At 41.5% G+C, this 17091-nt stretch overlaps 1 protein-coding gene and 1 long non-coding RNA gene across 2 annotated transcripts; both read right to left on the bottom strand.

Annotated features, from left to right (window-relative positions):
- Positions 1-69: 69 nt before the first annotated feature.
- LOC137942104 (pyrophosphate-energized vacuolar membrane proton pump-like) lies at positions 70-5605 on the bottom strand. The gene is made up of 8 exons (XM_068787786.1): positions 5250-5605; positions 3619-4193; positions 3158-3537; positions 2977-3063; positions 2571-2901; positions 1398-1808; positions 1248-1307; positions 70-687 (listed from the first exon to the last, which is right to left on the bottom strand). The coding sequence occupies exons 1-8, from the start codon at positions 5500-5502 to the stop codon at positions 481-483; spliced, it is 2304 nt and encodes a 767-aa protein (XP_068643887.1). The 5' UTR covers positions 5503-5605; the 3' UTR covers positions 70-480.
- A 2222-nt stretch (positions 5606-7827) lies between these two features.
- On the bottom strand, positions 7828-8796 carry LOC137940061 (uncharacterized). The gene is made up of 3 exons (XR_011110310.1): positions 8756-8796; positions 8360-8606; positions 7828-8251 (listed from the first exon to the last, which is right to left on the bottom strand). It is a non-coding gene; the product is annotated as an uncharacterized lncRNA (long non-coding RNA).
- Positions 8797-17091: the final 8295 nt, after the last annotated feature.

Below are 17091 nucleotides of genomic sequence, written 5' to 3' on the forward strand. Positions count from 1 at the left end.
CGCATCTCTTTTATATCATCAGAGACACGATCATAAATCCTTAACATTTCAACCAACTAGCAACAACCATTTACTTCCAAGAGAAGTTCCCTTCCTATTTAAAAACACAGGTGGGCCAAAACAACTTACAGAAGTTATATGGGCCGAGAGCCCTTGCACGTCCAAATATTCTTTTTGAAAAAGAACAGCTGCCCTATTTCAACTCATTTTCCAGACATCAATAATGATCACCACTCCTATCTCTCTATCACCAAATAAAAAATAAAAAAAAGTACGAGGAAAATTTTCTTGCCCATCTCAGAGTAACGTGACAAAATAGATCATGGGCACCCCAAAAATTTGAAATGACTTTCATATTAAGACTAGAATACTAAGTTAAAAAAAGATGAGGAAGGAGACTCTCAAGTAAGAGAACGCGCTGCAGAGCTGAGCTTTGTTTATCCTTTTTCCTTTTTCTCCCTTTCTCCCTCACGCAATACTTCAGAAGATCTTGAAGAGGAGACCACCATGCCTAGCAAAGAAAGGAGCAAACACAAGCGACTCCACAGCCATAAGCTTGATGAGGATGTTCAGTGAAGGGCCAGAAGTGTCCTTCAGTGGATCTCCAATGGTGTCACCAATGACAGCCGCTTTGTGTGGGTCCGATCCTTTGGGTCCAAGGGTCCTTGCATGTTCCGAAGCACCAGCCTAGCAGAATTAATGAAAGAATTAATCAGTAACCCTCGTCACCAGAGAATTAAAAATTCAAAAGATGAAAATTTAAGTCCAAAGGAGACGGCCCCGAGGGATAATACAAAATCCTTGCTTAGGGACAGGTTACAACAGCAAATAACAGAATGCAAAACAAAATACTTACGTAATGTTCAAAGTACTAACTAAATGTGTTATGCGTATCCAATTTCCGAATAACTGAAAATTATGAACCATTTTTTTTTAAGTTTCAAATTTATAAAAGAAAAAGTTTCCTAATGTAAGCTTATCGAGTGAGGCAAAAGTAACATTATGGTCCACCAACTGTGATGGGTTTGGGAAGGGCTCCGACTTCTGAACCAAGGGTCTTTCAGCGGTATGGGTGAACTAGTTCCTTTGATCTAATCTCCGTCGGTGAAACCATTTTGTGGTGTGCTGAAAACCCTGATTGACGCTTACACTAACATCTTTTGACTGCAAAGGAGATCTGCCTAAAAAGAGTTAAAATACAAGATTTCAGACATATTCAGGACCTCCGTCAGTGTGCAGAAGTTTACCTCTATGTACTTCTTTGCATTATCCCATGCACCACCAGTGTTGGAAGCAGATATCGCAATCTGTTGAGGAAAAAAAGAGAACCATAGTTAGTAAATCAAAGGATAAACAGAAATAGGTAAAGCTACAAGTGTCTTTCCAATCGCACTGACCTGAACACCAGAAACAAGAGATCCAGCTAAGACGCCTGATAAGGTCTCAACACCAAAAAACGTGCCAGCAATGAGCGGTGTGAGCATAACCAAAGCACCAGGTGGAATCATTTCCTTGAGTGATGCATCAGTAGATATCTTGACACAAGTAGCATAGTCAGGTTTAGCAGTACCCTCCATTAGACCTGGAATAGTGTTGAACTGTCTTCTAACTTCCTCCACCATTTTCAAAGCAGCACTACCCACACTCTTCATGGTCATGGCGGAGAACCAGTATGGAAGCATTGCACCCACAATCAACCCAATGAAGACTTTAGGTGTCAAAACATCCACTGTTGAAATTTCAGCACGGCTCACAAAAGCACCAAAGAGAGCCAAAGACACCAGCGCGGCTGAACCAATGGCAAACCCCTGTTCAACCATGAATCAAGTGGATCAGAGTGTAGTGAGAATGATGATCAATCTGAGAATAACAAGTGAGCTATAGCATAAAAACGAACTTCAGGTACAACGGATAATTGGTAGAACAAAACACAAGCCAGAACTCAAGAAGGTTGGCATCTCATTCAAAACAAGTTATTTTAAAAACTTTAATAAAAGTAATTCGACTTTTGCATTCGCCAAAACGAGTGTATGAGCCGTTGGATCTTCACAATTTATGCTATACCATTTATATCACCCCCAACAATTTTCCATTTTACTCCTCTTTAAATGAATGATATATCAAATAACGTGGTGGGAAAATTTCTACAACAGCTAGCTCAAACATAGATAACAAGATTTCACAAATGCCCTCAACTTTCTTCCTTCACCACACAACCTCTGATATGCACAGAGTTTCCAATTTCAAATTATGGAGGATCTGAATAGCATTTGAGGTCTCGGTGACATAAATGACAGATCGGCCAACAATAAATTGGCTGGAGATATACAGGCAACCAAGCAGATCTAAAGGAAACTCTTTAAGTTTCATTCTTATCTTTTTTCTTGCTTAGATATGATTATATACAGCAACATTGAGGGAAAATAAAGCAAATTTATGCACAAAAATGACCATATAATGGCTAAAGACAACAGAAACAAAGTATGGTAAAAAAGTGTGACATCCTAGTAAGAAAAAATAATATACTCAATCTTAGATAGATTCTAGAAAATCCTTCTAAAAATCCATACCTTTCCAATAGCAGCAGTAGTGTTTCCAGCGGCATCAAGGGCATCAGTTCTTTCGCGTATCCTGTGACTCATGCCAGCCATCTCAGCAATACCTCCAGCATTGTCACTAATGGGACCATATGCATCAATGGCCAAACCAGTAGCAATGGTGCTCAGCATTCCAAGAGCTGCCACCGCAATGCCATACATGGCAGCAAGGCTAAAGCTGACAAAAATGCTGACAGCAATAGCAAAAATGGGAATAATGACAGACTTATATCCCAGAGCAAGCCCAAAGATCACATTTGTGGCAGCTCCTGTCCGACAGGAATCAGCAACATCTTGCACAGGGCTGCAAAAAAAGGTGTATTTAGGACCTTCAGGGGACCTCATCCCAAGATGAAAAAACAAAAGGTAGTGTTCATACCTGTAAGCATTACTAGTGTAGTATTCAGTCACAAACCCAATGACAAGCCCAGCCCAAAGACCAATAGCAACACAGAAGAATAACTCCCTGCAAAAAAGAAGTGACATGCAGCAGATTGTTAGAGTTTTTTGAAAATGCCTATGCAATTCAGAAAATCGGAAAGAACTATAGGATTCCTTACCAGTTCTTCACAACCTTCTGGGCTCCAAAATTATAGATTGTAAAGGACGAGGGCAGGCCAACCCAACTAACAATAGCAATACCAACAGTCATGAGAGCAGTTGAGATGATGAGCTGCTTCTTCAAAGAAGGCTCAATCTCCTTTACTGCTGTGATTTCGAAGAAGTCAGTCGCAAAGAGAGTAGTGATCAAACAAACAATAATACCCATAGAACTAATGAGGAGAGGATAGAACATGGCAGTCAATTCATGGTTAATCCCAAAGGAGGAGATTGACGCCACAACAAGGGCAGCACAGGAAGCCTCTGCATAAGAACCAAAAAGATCAGATCCCATTCCAGCGATATCTCCAACATTGTCACCAACATTGTCCGCAATCACCTGCAATAAAAAGAACAGATAAGAACAATAAATGTAAGACGCAATAGTAGAGGGAGTCTTGGTTCTATTTTTTGTACTCACAGCAGGGTTTCTTGGGTCATCCTCGGGAATGTTTCTCTCAACTTTCCCAACAAGATCAGCACCAACATCTGCAGCTTTAGTGTAGATTCCTCCTCCAACTCTCCCAAATAGAGCCATGGATGACCCACCAAGGCCATAACCAGTAATTGCTTCAAAAAGGCCTTCCCAGTCATCTCCATAATACAGCTTGAAGAGGTTTATGGCAATGAAAAGCACCAAAAGACCATTCGCAGCAAGCAGAAAGCCCATAACTGCCCCAGATCTGAATGCTGTGATGAAGGCCTTGCCTACACCCTTCCTTGCCTCTAAGGTGGTTCTTGCATTTGCAAATGTAGCAATTTTCATGCCAAGGAAACCAGAGAAAAGAGATGTGATGGCACCAAGCAAAAAGGAAACAGAACTGAAGATGGCATTGGCAAGAGCAGACTTGCACATTTTGTCCTTGCTGTATGTGCAAGGCTGGATCTTTGTGCTGAAGCTCTCCACCGATCCAAGGAAGAGGAAGATTAGAATGGCAAAAGCCACCATGAAAATACTAACATACTGGTATTCGGTAAAAAGGAAGGATGTTGCTCCTGTAACAAGCATAATTCTAATGAGAAATGAGCACGTCACGAGAAAATTTTTGTACTTGGGCAAAAAATGAAATCTCAATCAACCACACATTAAGATGACCACAAAATAAATAAATAAATAAATAAACCTCTGACGGATGACCAAGACATACTGTCAACAAGACAATGGAATTCAAATTTATTTCTTTACCATCGAAATCTCTCCCTTGATTATTATATTTTTAAATAACAAGAAAAAATATTTTAATAGCTTTTAGAAACGAAATTAGCGTGCATTTTCCTAACTAGCGCATAAACCATTAAAAAGTGTTGATTTTAATATGACATTAGGCAGAGAAAAAGATGGTCACTTAGCTAATGACACGAACAGCTCAATGTTGTTCACCACAAATGATCATCTAAAGTGAGGAAGAAACAATAGCAGGCATAAGGGCAAAATTGGTAATAGAACGATCAGAGAAGACAACAAACCCCACCACGGATCTAAAACATCACCATATTTTCACACATTTGCAAATCCTTCATCTCGTAGTTCTCCAAAAACTAAAGAGCAACAGAGATCTGTAGTTAGAATCAAAGTATAAAGAGCAACAGAGATCAACGTCTTTTGCACCCCAAAGTAGTACTGAACTCAACAACATAATCACTATTAAGCCTTCAGCGGAAGGGAAGAGAATTCAAAGAATTAAAGACTTTTTAATATTATTTAAAGAACGAGAAAAGAGATTATTTAAAGGAGGAGAAAAAAAGTAACTTCGCCAGTGACCTAACACTAATATGAAGCAGAGCCTCAAGATCACACAACTACCGTCGCCAAACCCTAACTTCTACTCTCTGGGAAATACTGTCCCTTCTCCCATAGAGAGAGAAAGAGAACGCACAAGACACTCAGATTAAAGCCTAAAGCAAACAAAGAAATCGAAAAACGGTCAGGAAACTAGTAGAAGAGAAAATAGAGAGATCAAGAACGCTAGATCTAGTAAAATGACAGAAAAGAGAAGTAAATAAAATAAGCAGATCAGTGAAAAAAACTACAGATCTGGACAAAGCCAATACCTTCAGAGATAGCATTCTGTATCTCGGCGCACTTAACGACGACGTTATGGTCGTTAAGTCCTTCCTCCTCCTCGATGAGATAGTCGGTATATCCATTCTTCTTGTTGTTCGTCGTCGTCGATGGCTGTATCTCCGGCGAGACCTTGACGCGGGAAACGATGACCCACTGCACAAGCGCGAAGGCGATACCTATGACAGCCGCCACCGGAATAAGAATCTCCGTGAGGAGATCAGAGAGAATCACCGCTCCCATGGCGCCCAGTGAATAAAAAAAAATTCACCAGAAGGAAGGGAGGAGATGAAGAACAAACGAAGAGAAGGGTTTTTTCTTATAAGAGTGAGGGTTTTCCTTCTGAGCTACACTTGTAAGCTGCGACGTGCATCTTTGTCCCTTTATATATAATGAGAAACGAGGAGAGAGGGATAGCGAAAATACAAGAAAAGGAGGCGGAAGAATGTGCGCTAGAGCGTCTCTGTGCCCTTTTTTGTAATTTGGGAGGGCATATTCCTGTGAGTATACAGGCGTATTTTGGACGCGGCTTTGGTGTCCGAAATCCAAATCAGTTTTTCCTATCCATTCTCATTCCTCGCTTCTTTTCCACTTTTCTTTGCTTTAACGAATTAATTAGCGAGAAAAAATTAATTGACCTGCTTTTGCTTTCCCTTTGATGATTAAATAATCATAAACGAGATTAGGTGATAAAACTTAGAGAAAAAACAGGAATACTTTCCATAATTTGGCATTATTAATTAGAGTAAAGTTGCGAAGAAATAGACGTTCAGGTTCACGAGAACCGGACGTAGCGCGGGAAGCCTTATCCTAAACGGGCGCTCTGATCCTGCCATCCTTGCCGTTCAAATAGCTGCCCCATCTTGGTGTCTCGCAATCTTAGCCGGTCAATAGCCGATTGGACCCACCAAATGCGTCTCTAACTGCGGATATTTCGAGCGGCTTTGAGAGGCTCGTGACGTCGCCGGCGTTAACGAAACAGCCATCGAATGGTGTGCGACTGCAAGCGGATAATACACTCCTGTATTTCGGTTGGTTCGGGATTCGTTTTCACCGATTGTGGTGGTCCCTTTAGCTTCGAATAGGTTAAGGTCATGGTGGGGGATTTGTCGCCGTTGTCTTGAGTGCCAGCGACAGTTAAGTGGGCCCGGGTAGGTAAAACGCGACGCCGTCATGACGGTGATCAGATGGGGTCCACGATGCCCCTTTATTAAAAGAAATTAAACATTTAAAAAGAAGAAAAAATCTAGTCTTCTCGGCTTCCGCAATCCGCATCCTAGGGTAAGGATGCTCCACTGTCGTACCAAGTATATCTCTATTTCTCTTCTTCTCGTCTCACGATTTTCTCATCTGGACTCGGTATTCTCGAATATCTCGTGAAAAAAAATAAAAAATCCAGCTGTGAGATCTCTTTTTGCTATAATTAACGTATTAAATCTTAAAGTTCTTCGGTGTTTAATTATGAGATCAGACAAGAAGGTAGCGTCAAAGTTGGTTTCGACTTTGAGGGCCCACCAAATTAGACGGCCTTGATGATTCATAATAGAGGCAATCAGTTGCATTAGGCTTACAACTTGCAATGATGGCGTAAATTGGGTGCGTTGCAGGTAAGTACAGGTGGGACCAGGTCCTGGAGCTTCTAAAGAGATTCCCCCAGTCCATCGAATTTCGGAAAATTTATCCTCTGGAAGCTCGAGTCTCGAGGTGGAGTGGCTTCATTGCAATTTTTTACTCTGACCATGATTAAACTGAGATTAATTAGAGAAAAATAGCAGTAATAATTTGTTTAATCATTTTAACTCAGTATTCCCAGATTCATGGATGCAGTTAGGGAGGGAAGGGCAATAATGAGATGATTTCTGGCGATCGTACAACCTCCAAGTCGGTGAGATATTTATTTCAGACAACTTTTGATGGGGAATGGCCACCCTAATAATAAAATTTAAATATAATCAACTATTAATTATAAGGTGCATCAACATTCCAACTCACCACGGCTGTTCCTAAAGTTGGTGGCAAGGTGAGGGAACATGGTTAGTTACCATGTGGCCTGCATCTCCATTCATATATATTTTACACTAAGCTTCTAAAATATGATATCAACAAAGATCCCATAGTCCCCTTTTTTTTATTTTTTTTTTATTTTTCTTATATAATAAGATGAACATAAGATGAACATGGTGAGAAGGTTGAGGAACGATTGAAATAGGCAACATTGCTGGTTATTGTTGAAGGAAGATCAAATTCTGAAGGCATAAGAGGTGCCCTATTCTCTGGCTTTGTACCCTCCAGTTTAAGTAAACGAGAAGGCTAACCAAACCGTCACTCATTCGAATTCGGCTTATTTACTTAAATGAACTTGATCCTAATCTCAAATCCGATTCGAGATCGGAATAATTTGAACCGATTCGGTTCGGTTCGATTCGATGCCACCCCTAACAAAACTCAGATAACCTTAACTAAATACACTTGGAGTCAACTTGAAGCAACAACAATTGCGACATCTGCAGAGGAAATATATAAAGGAACCATGACAAGAAGGGTTATTGCTTGACATTGAAACTACAACATTGGGAGATTAATGGTTAAACGGATTGCTCGTACTCAGAAACTTTCAAACAAAAAGGGTTTCAATTTCCGAGCCTAAGAATAACTGATGTCTTCAATGCAGCTAATTATGTCCCTATTGCAGCTTCGGCCGTGCAAGGGTTCTGCAACTCACCACACAGAGAACAAGGGGGGTCACATTTATCTACTTCAGATGTTCTTTCCTCCAAGCATTCAGCATGAAAAACATGGCCACAAGCCAGAATCGCAACAACAGAAGGATCGGTATAAGCCACTCTGCTTCCCAATCCGCATTGAAATTTCTCCATTAATGGATTTCCGCACATCTCACACACCTTCTCCCCTGCATCACATGACGTCCAATCCACCATCAAGTCACTAATGGTAGACCTTATTCTTTCGGGTCTCCCGAAAGGTTTACTTTCTACAAGGAAAGAATGAAAAAAAAAAAAATCAGAACAAGAACTCAGTGAACTCACGATCCCCCCTCTCTGTTCGAAAAAACACAGCCTTCTTTAAACGCTTTGGTTACCTGTATGATACTCAGATTCTGAATTGGAAAGGTTACTTGACCTCAAAGGGAGCTCGTCGTCGAGTACGGGACCTGTAGCCTTGTGGGGAGAGCCGAATGAATCGGCTCTGCTGCTTGACATTCGCCGCGGGTAGTGATGCCCGTGGTGGAGGTGACGTCTCAAGGATACAGTACGGCCCAAATGGTGACGGTACTGTGAAGGAGGGAGTCCATAGACAAGCTTTACTGCTCTCCTTGACGGAAAAGGCTTCAGTGCAGTGGGGCAAATCAACAGATGGTTGGGGCGCATAACCACATACAGACACAAAACATCCATTATTGGTTTGATGATCCACAAGTTAATGGCAGTGAGAAGGAAAGAGCTATCAAATTTGAAATATGAAATGGGATTCCAACCTCAAGAGGTGACGACTCCATGAAGAAGCAGGAAAAGTGATAGGCCTCTGCTCGAAGAAATATATGCTATTTGTGTCGTAATACTACAAATGCTAAAGCTAAAAGATAGCTAGCCAAGAAGCAAGCCTTATGAAGAGATGATGGGCTGAAACGACAAACTGTGATTAGTATATGATCAGAAGCTTGAACATCTGGGTAAGAAAACCTCACAAATGCCTGTCTCAATTCCTTCTACTCATGCATAAACTTCCAAAACTTACAACGGCTTATCTTTCTATTGTATCTTCAGTTCTTGACATTAAGGTAAGAATCAAGTTGGATTCGTTTCGTGGAAAGTTTTCAGATTCTTTTTGATCCATTTACGTTACAGATGGGCACTTTTCTTAGCCTCTAAGCATCTTAAACCACAGTTACGTCGTGTCCTACAAGATATATGTAAAAATGACTCGTTGGACATGTATTTCCAGGCTTTCCAGCACTGTCCGGTTCGAACTTCTCTGACTCTTCTTTCTTATCCAGATTTAAGTACAGACTACGGCTGACATAGGAGAGAATCCTGAAATGTCCTTTCACACCCAAGAACAATCCCTAGCACTTGCCGGAGGACATTTCTACATCTATCACGAGATCAACTGAGAGAAAATAAAAGTCAAATAAGAAAAGAATTTTACCCAGAATCCAAGACTGGTCGGACGGATACGAAGCCCAGACCTGGGGGGAGGAAGGAGAACAAAACAAATAGGAAATAAAATCATCAGAAGGAGACAAAACAGAGACCATATGCCTTGAGAATCGAAAATGGTCGACTCTCCATTGAGGAGAGTCCAGTGGCTGGGCGGCTTCGTAGACATGCCTACAGAATCGTGGCCCAGAAAAGAGGGCAAGTACGGCAAGAAGGTAAGGAGACCAGCGCGAGTAACGGTAAGACGGAGACTTATTATTCAGCTTGTTTGAACATCTTCTCATGCAATATTAGCAAACAAATCTGAGAAATGAAATTGACCATTACATTAAGGACCAATATGTCATTGATCGTGACACATTAAAATACATTTCTGCATCAGCTCGCCAATCTCAGTGCTTTCCTCTTAAAAGGGTATAAACAATTCTGCATAAGAAATTTCCCATGCAACACAAAGCAGGACAAAGGCGAAAAGAGACGAGTTTTCTGCCGGAATCCGAAAATAAGTGAAGAATGTGATTCGTACAGGATTTGAAGTTTTCGAGCTTCCAGAAAGGATGGATCATAGAAGAACACTTAAATGAAACAAGGGAGAGACAATCGGGAGCCACGCTTTCTGAATTCTAAGACGCAGTGTCGGCGGTGACCATCTGGTAAATCTGTCGAGCACCAAATCTCTGAAGGACTCGCCAATACGCCACGGTCTTCTGCCTAATTTTTGCTGCAAATGTCTTCGATTTAAGCCAGGTTTGGAAGGAGAAAATGAGAGATTCAATTTTACTTGAAGCTCAACTGGGTTTTAAGATTTGCTTGCAACAATTGCATAGGGAGTATAAATTAAGGAGTATTAGCCGTTTATAAATTGGTCGTTTTTAATGGTCAATTTGGTCGGTCCATTACGTTAAGAATTTCGGAAATTTTCTTAGATTTCAAACTTAGATTTCAAAATATCTAGGTAATATTTTTTTTAATATTGTGTTAAATTTTATTTATTTTGTTTGAAAACTTGTAAAAATATTTAATTTTTAATTTTTAAAAGATAGTATAAATGAAATTCCTAGACTGTTTAGTTTAAAATCTTTTTGGCTAACCATATATTTTTATTAATTAATTAAAAGGGGAATGGCTTCAAGTAGACATAATAAATTACCCTTATGCCACCTCCTTCGTTCTCTTCTTCCACATCAAAAGAAAGGAAAGGTATGGGTGCCACCCTTCACTCGCTTCTAGAAAGAGGGGAGGACCACCATTCTCCCCAGAGTAAGGGGGAGTGTATGTGAACGATAGGTTGTCGTAACAGAAGTTTGTAGACTAGGATTCCATTACTGGAATTGAATGATCAACAAGTCGGAACCGACAAATCACCGAGCCATAAATAACATTTTTCTGTTACCATTTTTTATGTATAAATATCCTTGTAATCTTAAGTTATAATAGTGGTGAATAAAGAGTTTTTCATTAAAAACTTGCATGGTCCATTGATGTCCTATTTATCTGATAGCCATTTTTTCCTGCAAGAAGCTTCCCCTTTGCACATCATTGCTCTGTTACGCTACTACCCACCTTTGATTCTGTCCCAACGCCACAACCCCCAACATTCCACCTTTTCCCACGGTGTCACTTCCTCTTCTAAGAGACCACATCCGTATTCCTTTTGCCTCGATAGGTTTTCTCCTCTAGGCACAGGTCGACGCAGTTTGACACCACCAACCCCTCGATCATTGACCAGGAACTACGGCGCTAATGCCTGTCTCCTGACATCGGCATAGGTTATACATCTACACGCGAAGGCCCACCAGAACCGTGCTACTATAAGCAACAATTTTATTTTTTGAGGGACCATCGGAATCGGTGTCCCGCAAATATTTTTTTGAGTCCAAGGCTTAGCCAACCCAAGTGAACTTGGGTCGGTCCGTGGTTCAATCCTGTGCCCAACTCGTTTCACAAAGATTTAAAAAAAAAATGGTTGTTGAATCCTTTTCTCATCTTCTTCATTTTCATACTCTCAACCACATGATTACCATTAAGCTCTCTTCCACAACCTACCTCCTACGGAAAAACCAACTTCTTCATCTTCTAGAAAGTCAAAATCTCCTCAACTATGTGGTTGGAACCCTCGTGCCACTACCTTAGTTTGCCGTCACGGATTCTACCACCCCTACTGTCGAATATTTAGCATGGAGTGCAATGGATTAACGCCTGCTTAATCTCCTCCTTTCTGCCCTCCCTGAGGAGGCAATGGCAGAAGCCGTTGGCCTCTCCACTGCACGCGAGGTCTGGCTCGCGTTGGAAAATGCCTTCAGTCATCGGTCAAAGGCTCGAGAAATCCATCTCAAAGACGAACTTCAATAGCTAAAACGTGGAAATCAATTCGTTGTAAGTTATACCCACATTTTCAAGGGTCTCTGTGATCAGCTTCACGCGATCGACAGATCTGTCGACAACACTGACCAACTCCATTGGTTTCTCCGTGGACCCGGTGTTGAATTTTCCACCTTCTTTGTCACACAAATGGCCCTCACGCCTCTTCCCTGTTTCTCTGACCTCGCCTTCAGAGCTGAGAGCTTTGAGTTCTTTTAGAAATCTCTCGAGAACTCTATTTCTATCGTTGTTGCTTTCATTGCCCATCCCGTGGATCGGATTGGTCGACCCACCACGGCTGAGGTCGAACCAATGGTTCTGGCCGCCATTATGTCAATTGGGGCCGAACTCATTCTGGACAAGGTTGTTGCCCTCCTCACTATTAGATAGGCCGTCTTGACGGTCACTATGCTGATCGATGCAACCAGCGTTATGCCCGCAGTGAGTCTCATGCCCATTTTGCTGAGGCTTTCACTCGATCGTGCTCTCTCATTGGATCTGTGCCCTCTTATTGGTTCTTGGACACTGGGCTTTCGCTCATATATCCAATAACACATCCATCCTGGATCAGTCCGCTTCATACACGAGTAAGGATTCTGTAATTATTAGGAATGGCGTGTTATGGACTCCATAGCATCTCGGGTAATAAACAGACGTAGGAATTAATTTATGGAATTTCCTTTTGGTCTTATGTTGGTTTATTTGTAACTTTCGTAAACTTGGTGCCCTCGGGTTGGGCTTGTCATTTGCATCCCTAATCCTATTTAAATAGGAGGAGCTATAGTGAGATTAAGCATTGAAATTAATTAAAAAGTAGTGGTCGGATTCTCCCTCTCTGAGGTCCAGGTCGAGCTTCCTTCAAAGCTCAATCCATCCCAAACTATTGCACGTTCGAAGAACAGAAAAATCATCTCCTCGTCAATAGCAAATCTGGAGGAAAGAGGAGAAAGAAGGGTGACAAGATCCATGGCAAGGGCAGATCCTAACATCGTGGTATTAGACAGGACCACGCTTGGGGATTCATTTTCCGAGATTGATGTGCATCAAGCCATGGAGGAATTGCAGCATACCGTGGAGGACAATAAAATTCGCACCAACTCTGCAATTTCAGCCATTAACGACACTCTGCAACACCTACTTCGCTGAGTGGAGGAAGGTCTTACTCGGGGTCCTACACCGCCGAGAAGTTCTACACTTCCGACCGAGCACCTCCCTCCCCAACCGCACCCACTTCCACCACACCTATGCCAACACCCTCCCACAGCCATGGGACCCCATGCACCAGGCCAAAATACGGTGCCCAGGTATGCCAAACTTGATTTTCCTACCTATGACGGGTCTAAGGATCCCTTGATCTGGTTAATCCGCTGTGACCAGTTCTTTTACAACCAACGAACACATGCTGATGACTAGGTCCATTTAGTTGCCTTCCATATGCTTGATGAAGTGCTCCTATGGTACCACCAATTTCATTTGGAGCATCATGTTCATGATTGGGATTTATTTAAAGAATATTGCATGTTGATGTTTGGTCCTCCTGTCTGTAGCAGCCCTTTGGGGGATTTGGTGAATTTGAAACAGACTGGAACAATTGAATTGTATTAGAAACACTTTCGGGAATGCCTGGTCCGCGCCAATCGCTTTGTGCCTCCATTGCAACATGTTAATCTATTTACTACTGGGTTGATTGAGGCCTTGCGTTTGGCAGTAGAATTGCATGACCCTCAAGACTTGGCCCATGCTATGAACTTTGCCAAGACTATAGATACCAAACAGCGTGTCCTCAAGGAGTCTTTGGTCAGAAAACCCTCTTGGCCAAGCAGGGCACCCACCAGTGCCCCATCATCCTATTCAGGGACTCCACGCCCTAGGCAAAATTCAGCGCCTCGTCCTGACAATTCTACCTCCACGCCCCCAGCCCAATATATTTGTCGCCTGTCTAGACCTGAGATGGAACAACGACGAGCCAATGGACTTTGTTATAACTGTGATGAACAATATATCTAGGGTCACCAATGTAAACGTTTATTCTGGTTGGAGGTATTGGATGACACAGAGGAAGATCCACAATTGGAAGACAGTGATGAGACCGTACAGGATGAACCAGCCATTTCCCTCCATGCTATGACTTGCTTGCGCAACACCAATACCAGAAACAAAGAGTGTTCATCATTCGGGGATATCTCCAAAACCTTTCAAAGAATGAAGGAGCACTGCTGAAACGAAGTGAGAGTTAGAGATTTTGTAGGGTTAGGTCGGTGACGCAAAAAAAACAAAACATTAAATAAAAATCTTACCTCCCATCGGACCGTCGCTTTTTTTCGTCGGCGAGGAAGAACTTCAGATGAAGAAATCAAAGAGGAAGAAATTGTAGACAAAAAAATCGAAGTTTTTGACAGAGATTGAGGAATCAAAGAGGGAGAGGGAGAATGAGGGATTTGAAGACCAAAATCCCCCATTTCCCATGAATACCCACCGAAGGACAACGATTTCTGCAAGAAAATAATGCTGAAACGACATGGGAAATGGCAGAGAAGTATGGGTTTCGCAAGCGGCAAGACAAAATGGAAGAGACGGGATTCTCTTTCCCGAAAATTTTATAAATCCCCCCGATTCCTGAATCGCCGCTAGTTAAATTAACGAGTCGGCGAGCCGAACCTGGCTCTGCTCAAGCTCGGCTCGTTAATCTAAACGAGCCAATTTTTTTATCTCAAGATCGAGATATAACGAATTGAACTGAGCCGCACTCGAGCTGCTCGTGAGCCGGCTCGGTTCGAAGCTACCCCTACCCACAACAACCTTACCGCACAAGTCGATCTACGACCAACTCAGTGTAAGACGTTGATTAGGCTCCATAACTTAACAAGGTTCTCACCCTATACTTACATGAGGTAGTTGGTATTTTCAAACCACCCCATTCGGCTAACCTCGATATTGTGGGATCCTCTAAACTTGTCTTTGCTCTCTTTGTCTCTACTGCTCCTAAAGGATTCAAATCTGCCACTAAGAATCCTACTTGGCTTGCTACCATGGATGAAGAAGTTCAAACTCTACAAAAAATTGGACCTGAATTTTAGTCCCTCGACCTGCCAACACAAATATTGTGGGTTCCAAATGGGTGTTTCAGACCAAATATCTGTTTAATGGATCCATTGAGCGTCTCAAAGCACACCTCGTTGCCAAGGGTTACACTCAAGTACCAGATATTGACACCTTTAGTCCTATTGTAAAAGTTACCACTATCCGAGTTGTGCTCTCTATTATTGTGACCAATAAGTGGTTTCTTCACCAATTTGACGTCAAGAATGCCTTCCTCAACGGTACATTCATTGAAAAAATTTATATGAAACAACTTCTTGGGTACATTGGCCCTTGGTTTTCCTCATCACGTTTTTTGGTTGCAGAAAACTCTCTTTGGTCTCAAGCAAACTCCTCGTGCTTGGTTCCAACACTTCAGCTCTGCTATCACTCAACTTGGTTTCCTTTGTAGTCATGCTGACACTTCTCTGTTTGTCTTTCATAAGCACTCAGACATTATCTATCTACTCTTTTATGTTTATGACATCATTATTACTAGCAATAACTTCGCTCTTATCACCAACTTCACTCGTAAACTCAATTCTGAGTTTGCCACTAAAGATTTGGGTATTCTTAGTTATTTTCTTGACCTTGAAGCTTCGCCAACTACCGATGACCTATTTATCAGTCAGCTCAAATACAGACGGGATATCCTTACTCGAGCTTAGTTACTTGATAGCAAACCCGCTTATGGTCATTTGCCAGCATTTGTCCGTTGATGGTTCACTATTTTCGGATCCCACTCTTTATAGGTCTCTCATTGGTGCTTTTCAATGCTTGACCATCACACGTCCTGACATAGCTCATGCGATTAACTCTGTTAGCCAATTTCTACATGCTCTCATTGAAGATCATTTTCTTGCTGTTAAGCGTATACTTCGCCTTACCTTTCGCCTATTTGTTACTCCTAGTTGCTTACTCTGATGCTAATTGGGTTGTCAGTCCTAATACTCATCACGTTCCAGTTGTGAATCTGAATATCATGCTATTGCGCATATTGTAGTTGAACTTATTTGGCTTATGCATTACCTTTGCGATCTATATGTTCCTATTCCACAACTACTTCTTCTCTTAATGTGACAACAAAAGTGCAATCTTCCTAAGCTCTAATCCAATTTCTCACATGAGAGCTAATCATGTTGAATTAGATTATCACTTCTTTCGTAAACTTATTGTTGTAGACAAGCTTCACACGCAGTATGTGCCATCTCACTTGCAGGTTGCCGATCTTTTCACCAAAAGTATTTCACGCTTTCTCTTTGCATTTTTTCGCTCCAAACTTCACATATGTTCCAATCTAACGCTTAGCTAACCAGGGGGGGGGGGGGGGGGGGGGTGGAGGGAGGCTTGAATGATATGCCGCCGTAACATAAGTCAACTTCCATTACGGGAATCAAAGGATCATCAAGTTAGAAATAACATTTTTCTGCTATCATAATCATGGTGAATAAAGAGTTTTTCATTGAAAACTTCAGGGTGGACCACCTACCTATGTTGGAGAGGGAATGCTTATTTCAAGGATTACTCCAATTGTTAAAGAAAGAGAAGTGTATTGAAGATAAGTAGGGGACTATGAATCTCGAATATTGGCCAAATAAAAAGTTTTTGACATTGCCTCATACCATGCATCACACTTCTTCACCCACTTCTCATCAACCATCATTAGGCAAAATGTTTTGGTTCACTAATGATGATCCCTTGCATTAAATATTTGATAAGAACCCAATTGTGAAATGTCCTTAAATTTTTCTTAAAAGTTTAAGAAAAAGTTAAAAGAGAGACCAGTCCCTCCAAAGGGTATTTTTACTTTTTTACCCTCATATTCTACGCCCCTTATTTCTTGGAGGTGGTGCCTCTCCTCTCTTCTACTTCTCTTCGTTTCTTTGTTATTTGGGGATAATTTTGGGTTTCTATCAATATTTGTTCCTTTATCAAAACTATCAATGGATAATTTGGTCGCTAGTGTGGCTTCCCTTGTTGTAGTTTCAATGAGATGTTGTCTCGTCATTGTAGTGCCCAATAAAGTTCACCTACACAATAAACAACATTAGCTAAGGCCACAACAACTCGGTCCAACTTTCACCTAAAGTTGTTAATTCAAGTTCACAAGGTGGTTGACCTGTATATGCATTGAAGCATTGATAGAACTTAGGCTTGTTAAGCAGACGAATACTTTTTCTAATCTTCCAATTTGGGAGGACATGGGTAAGGCGGA

The sequence above is a fragment of the Aristolochia californica genome, unplaced genomic scaffold (genome assembly GCF_029961685.1).
Source record: "Aristolochia californica isolate CCGP_79_NKW_82.1479 unplaced genomic scaffold, dmAriCali1.0.hap1 SCAF_9, whole genome shotgun sequence".
NCBI lineage: Eukaryota > Viridiplantae > Streptophyta > Magnoliopsida > Piperales > Aristolochiaceae > Aristolochia > Aristolochia californica.

What these genes read in the sequence shown, in the direction of transcription:
- LOC137942104 (XM_068787786.1), bottom strand. Translation starts at nt 5,502, where the DNA reads ATGGGAGCGGTGATTCTCTCTGATCTCCTCACGGAGATTCTTATTCCG. An exon ending in ACAGAATGCTATCTCTGAAG is followed by an intron (nt 4,194 to 5,249) that starts GTATTGGCTTTG and finishes TGCTTGTTACAG; the next exon opens with GAGCAACATCCTTCCTTTTT. An exon ending in ATGACCCAAGAAACCCTGCT is followed by an intron (nt 3,538 to 3,618) that starts GTGAGTACAAAA and finishes TTTTTATTGCAG; the next exon opens with GTGATTGCGGACAATGTTGG.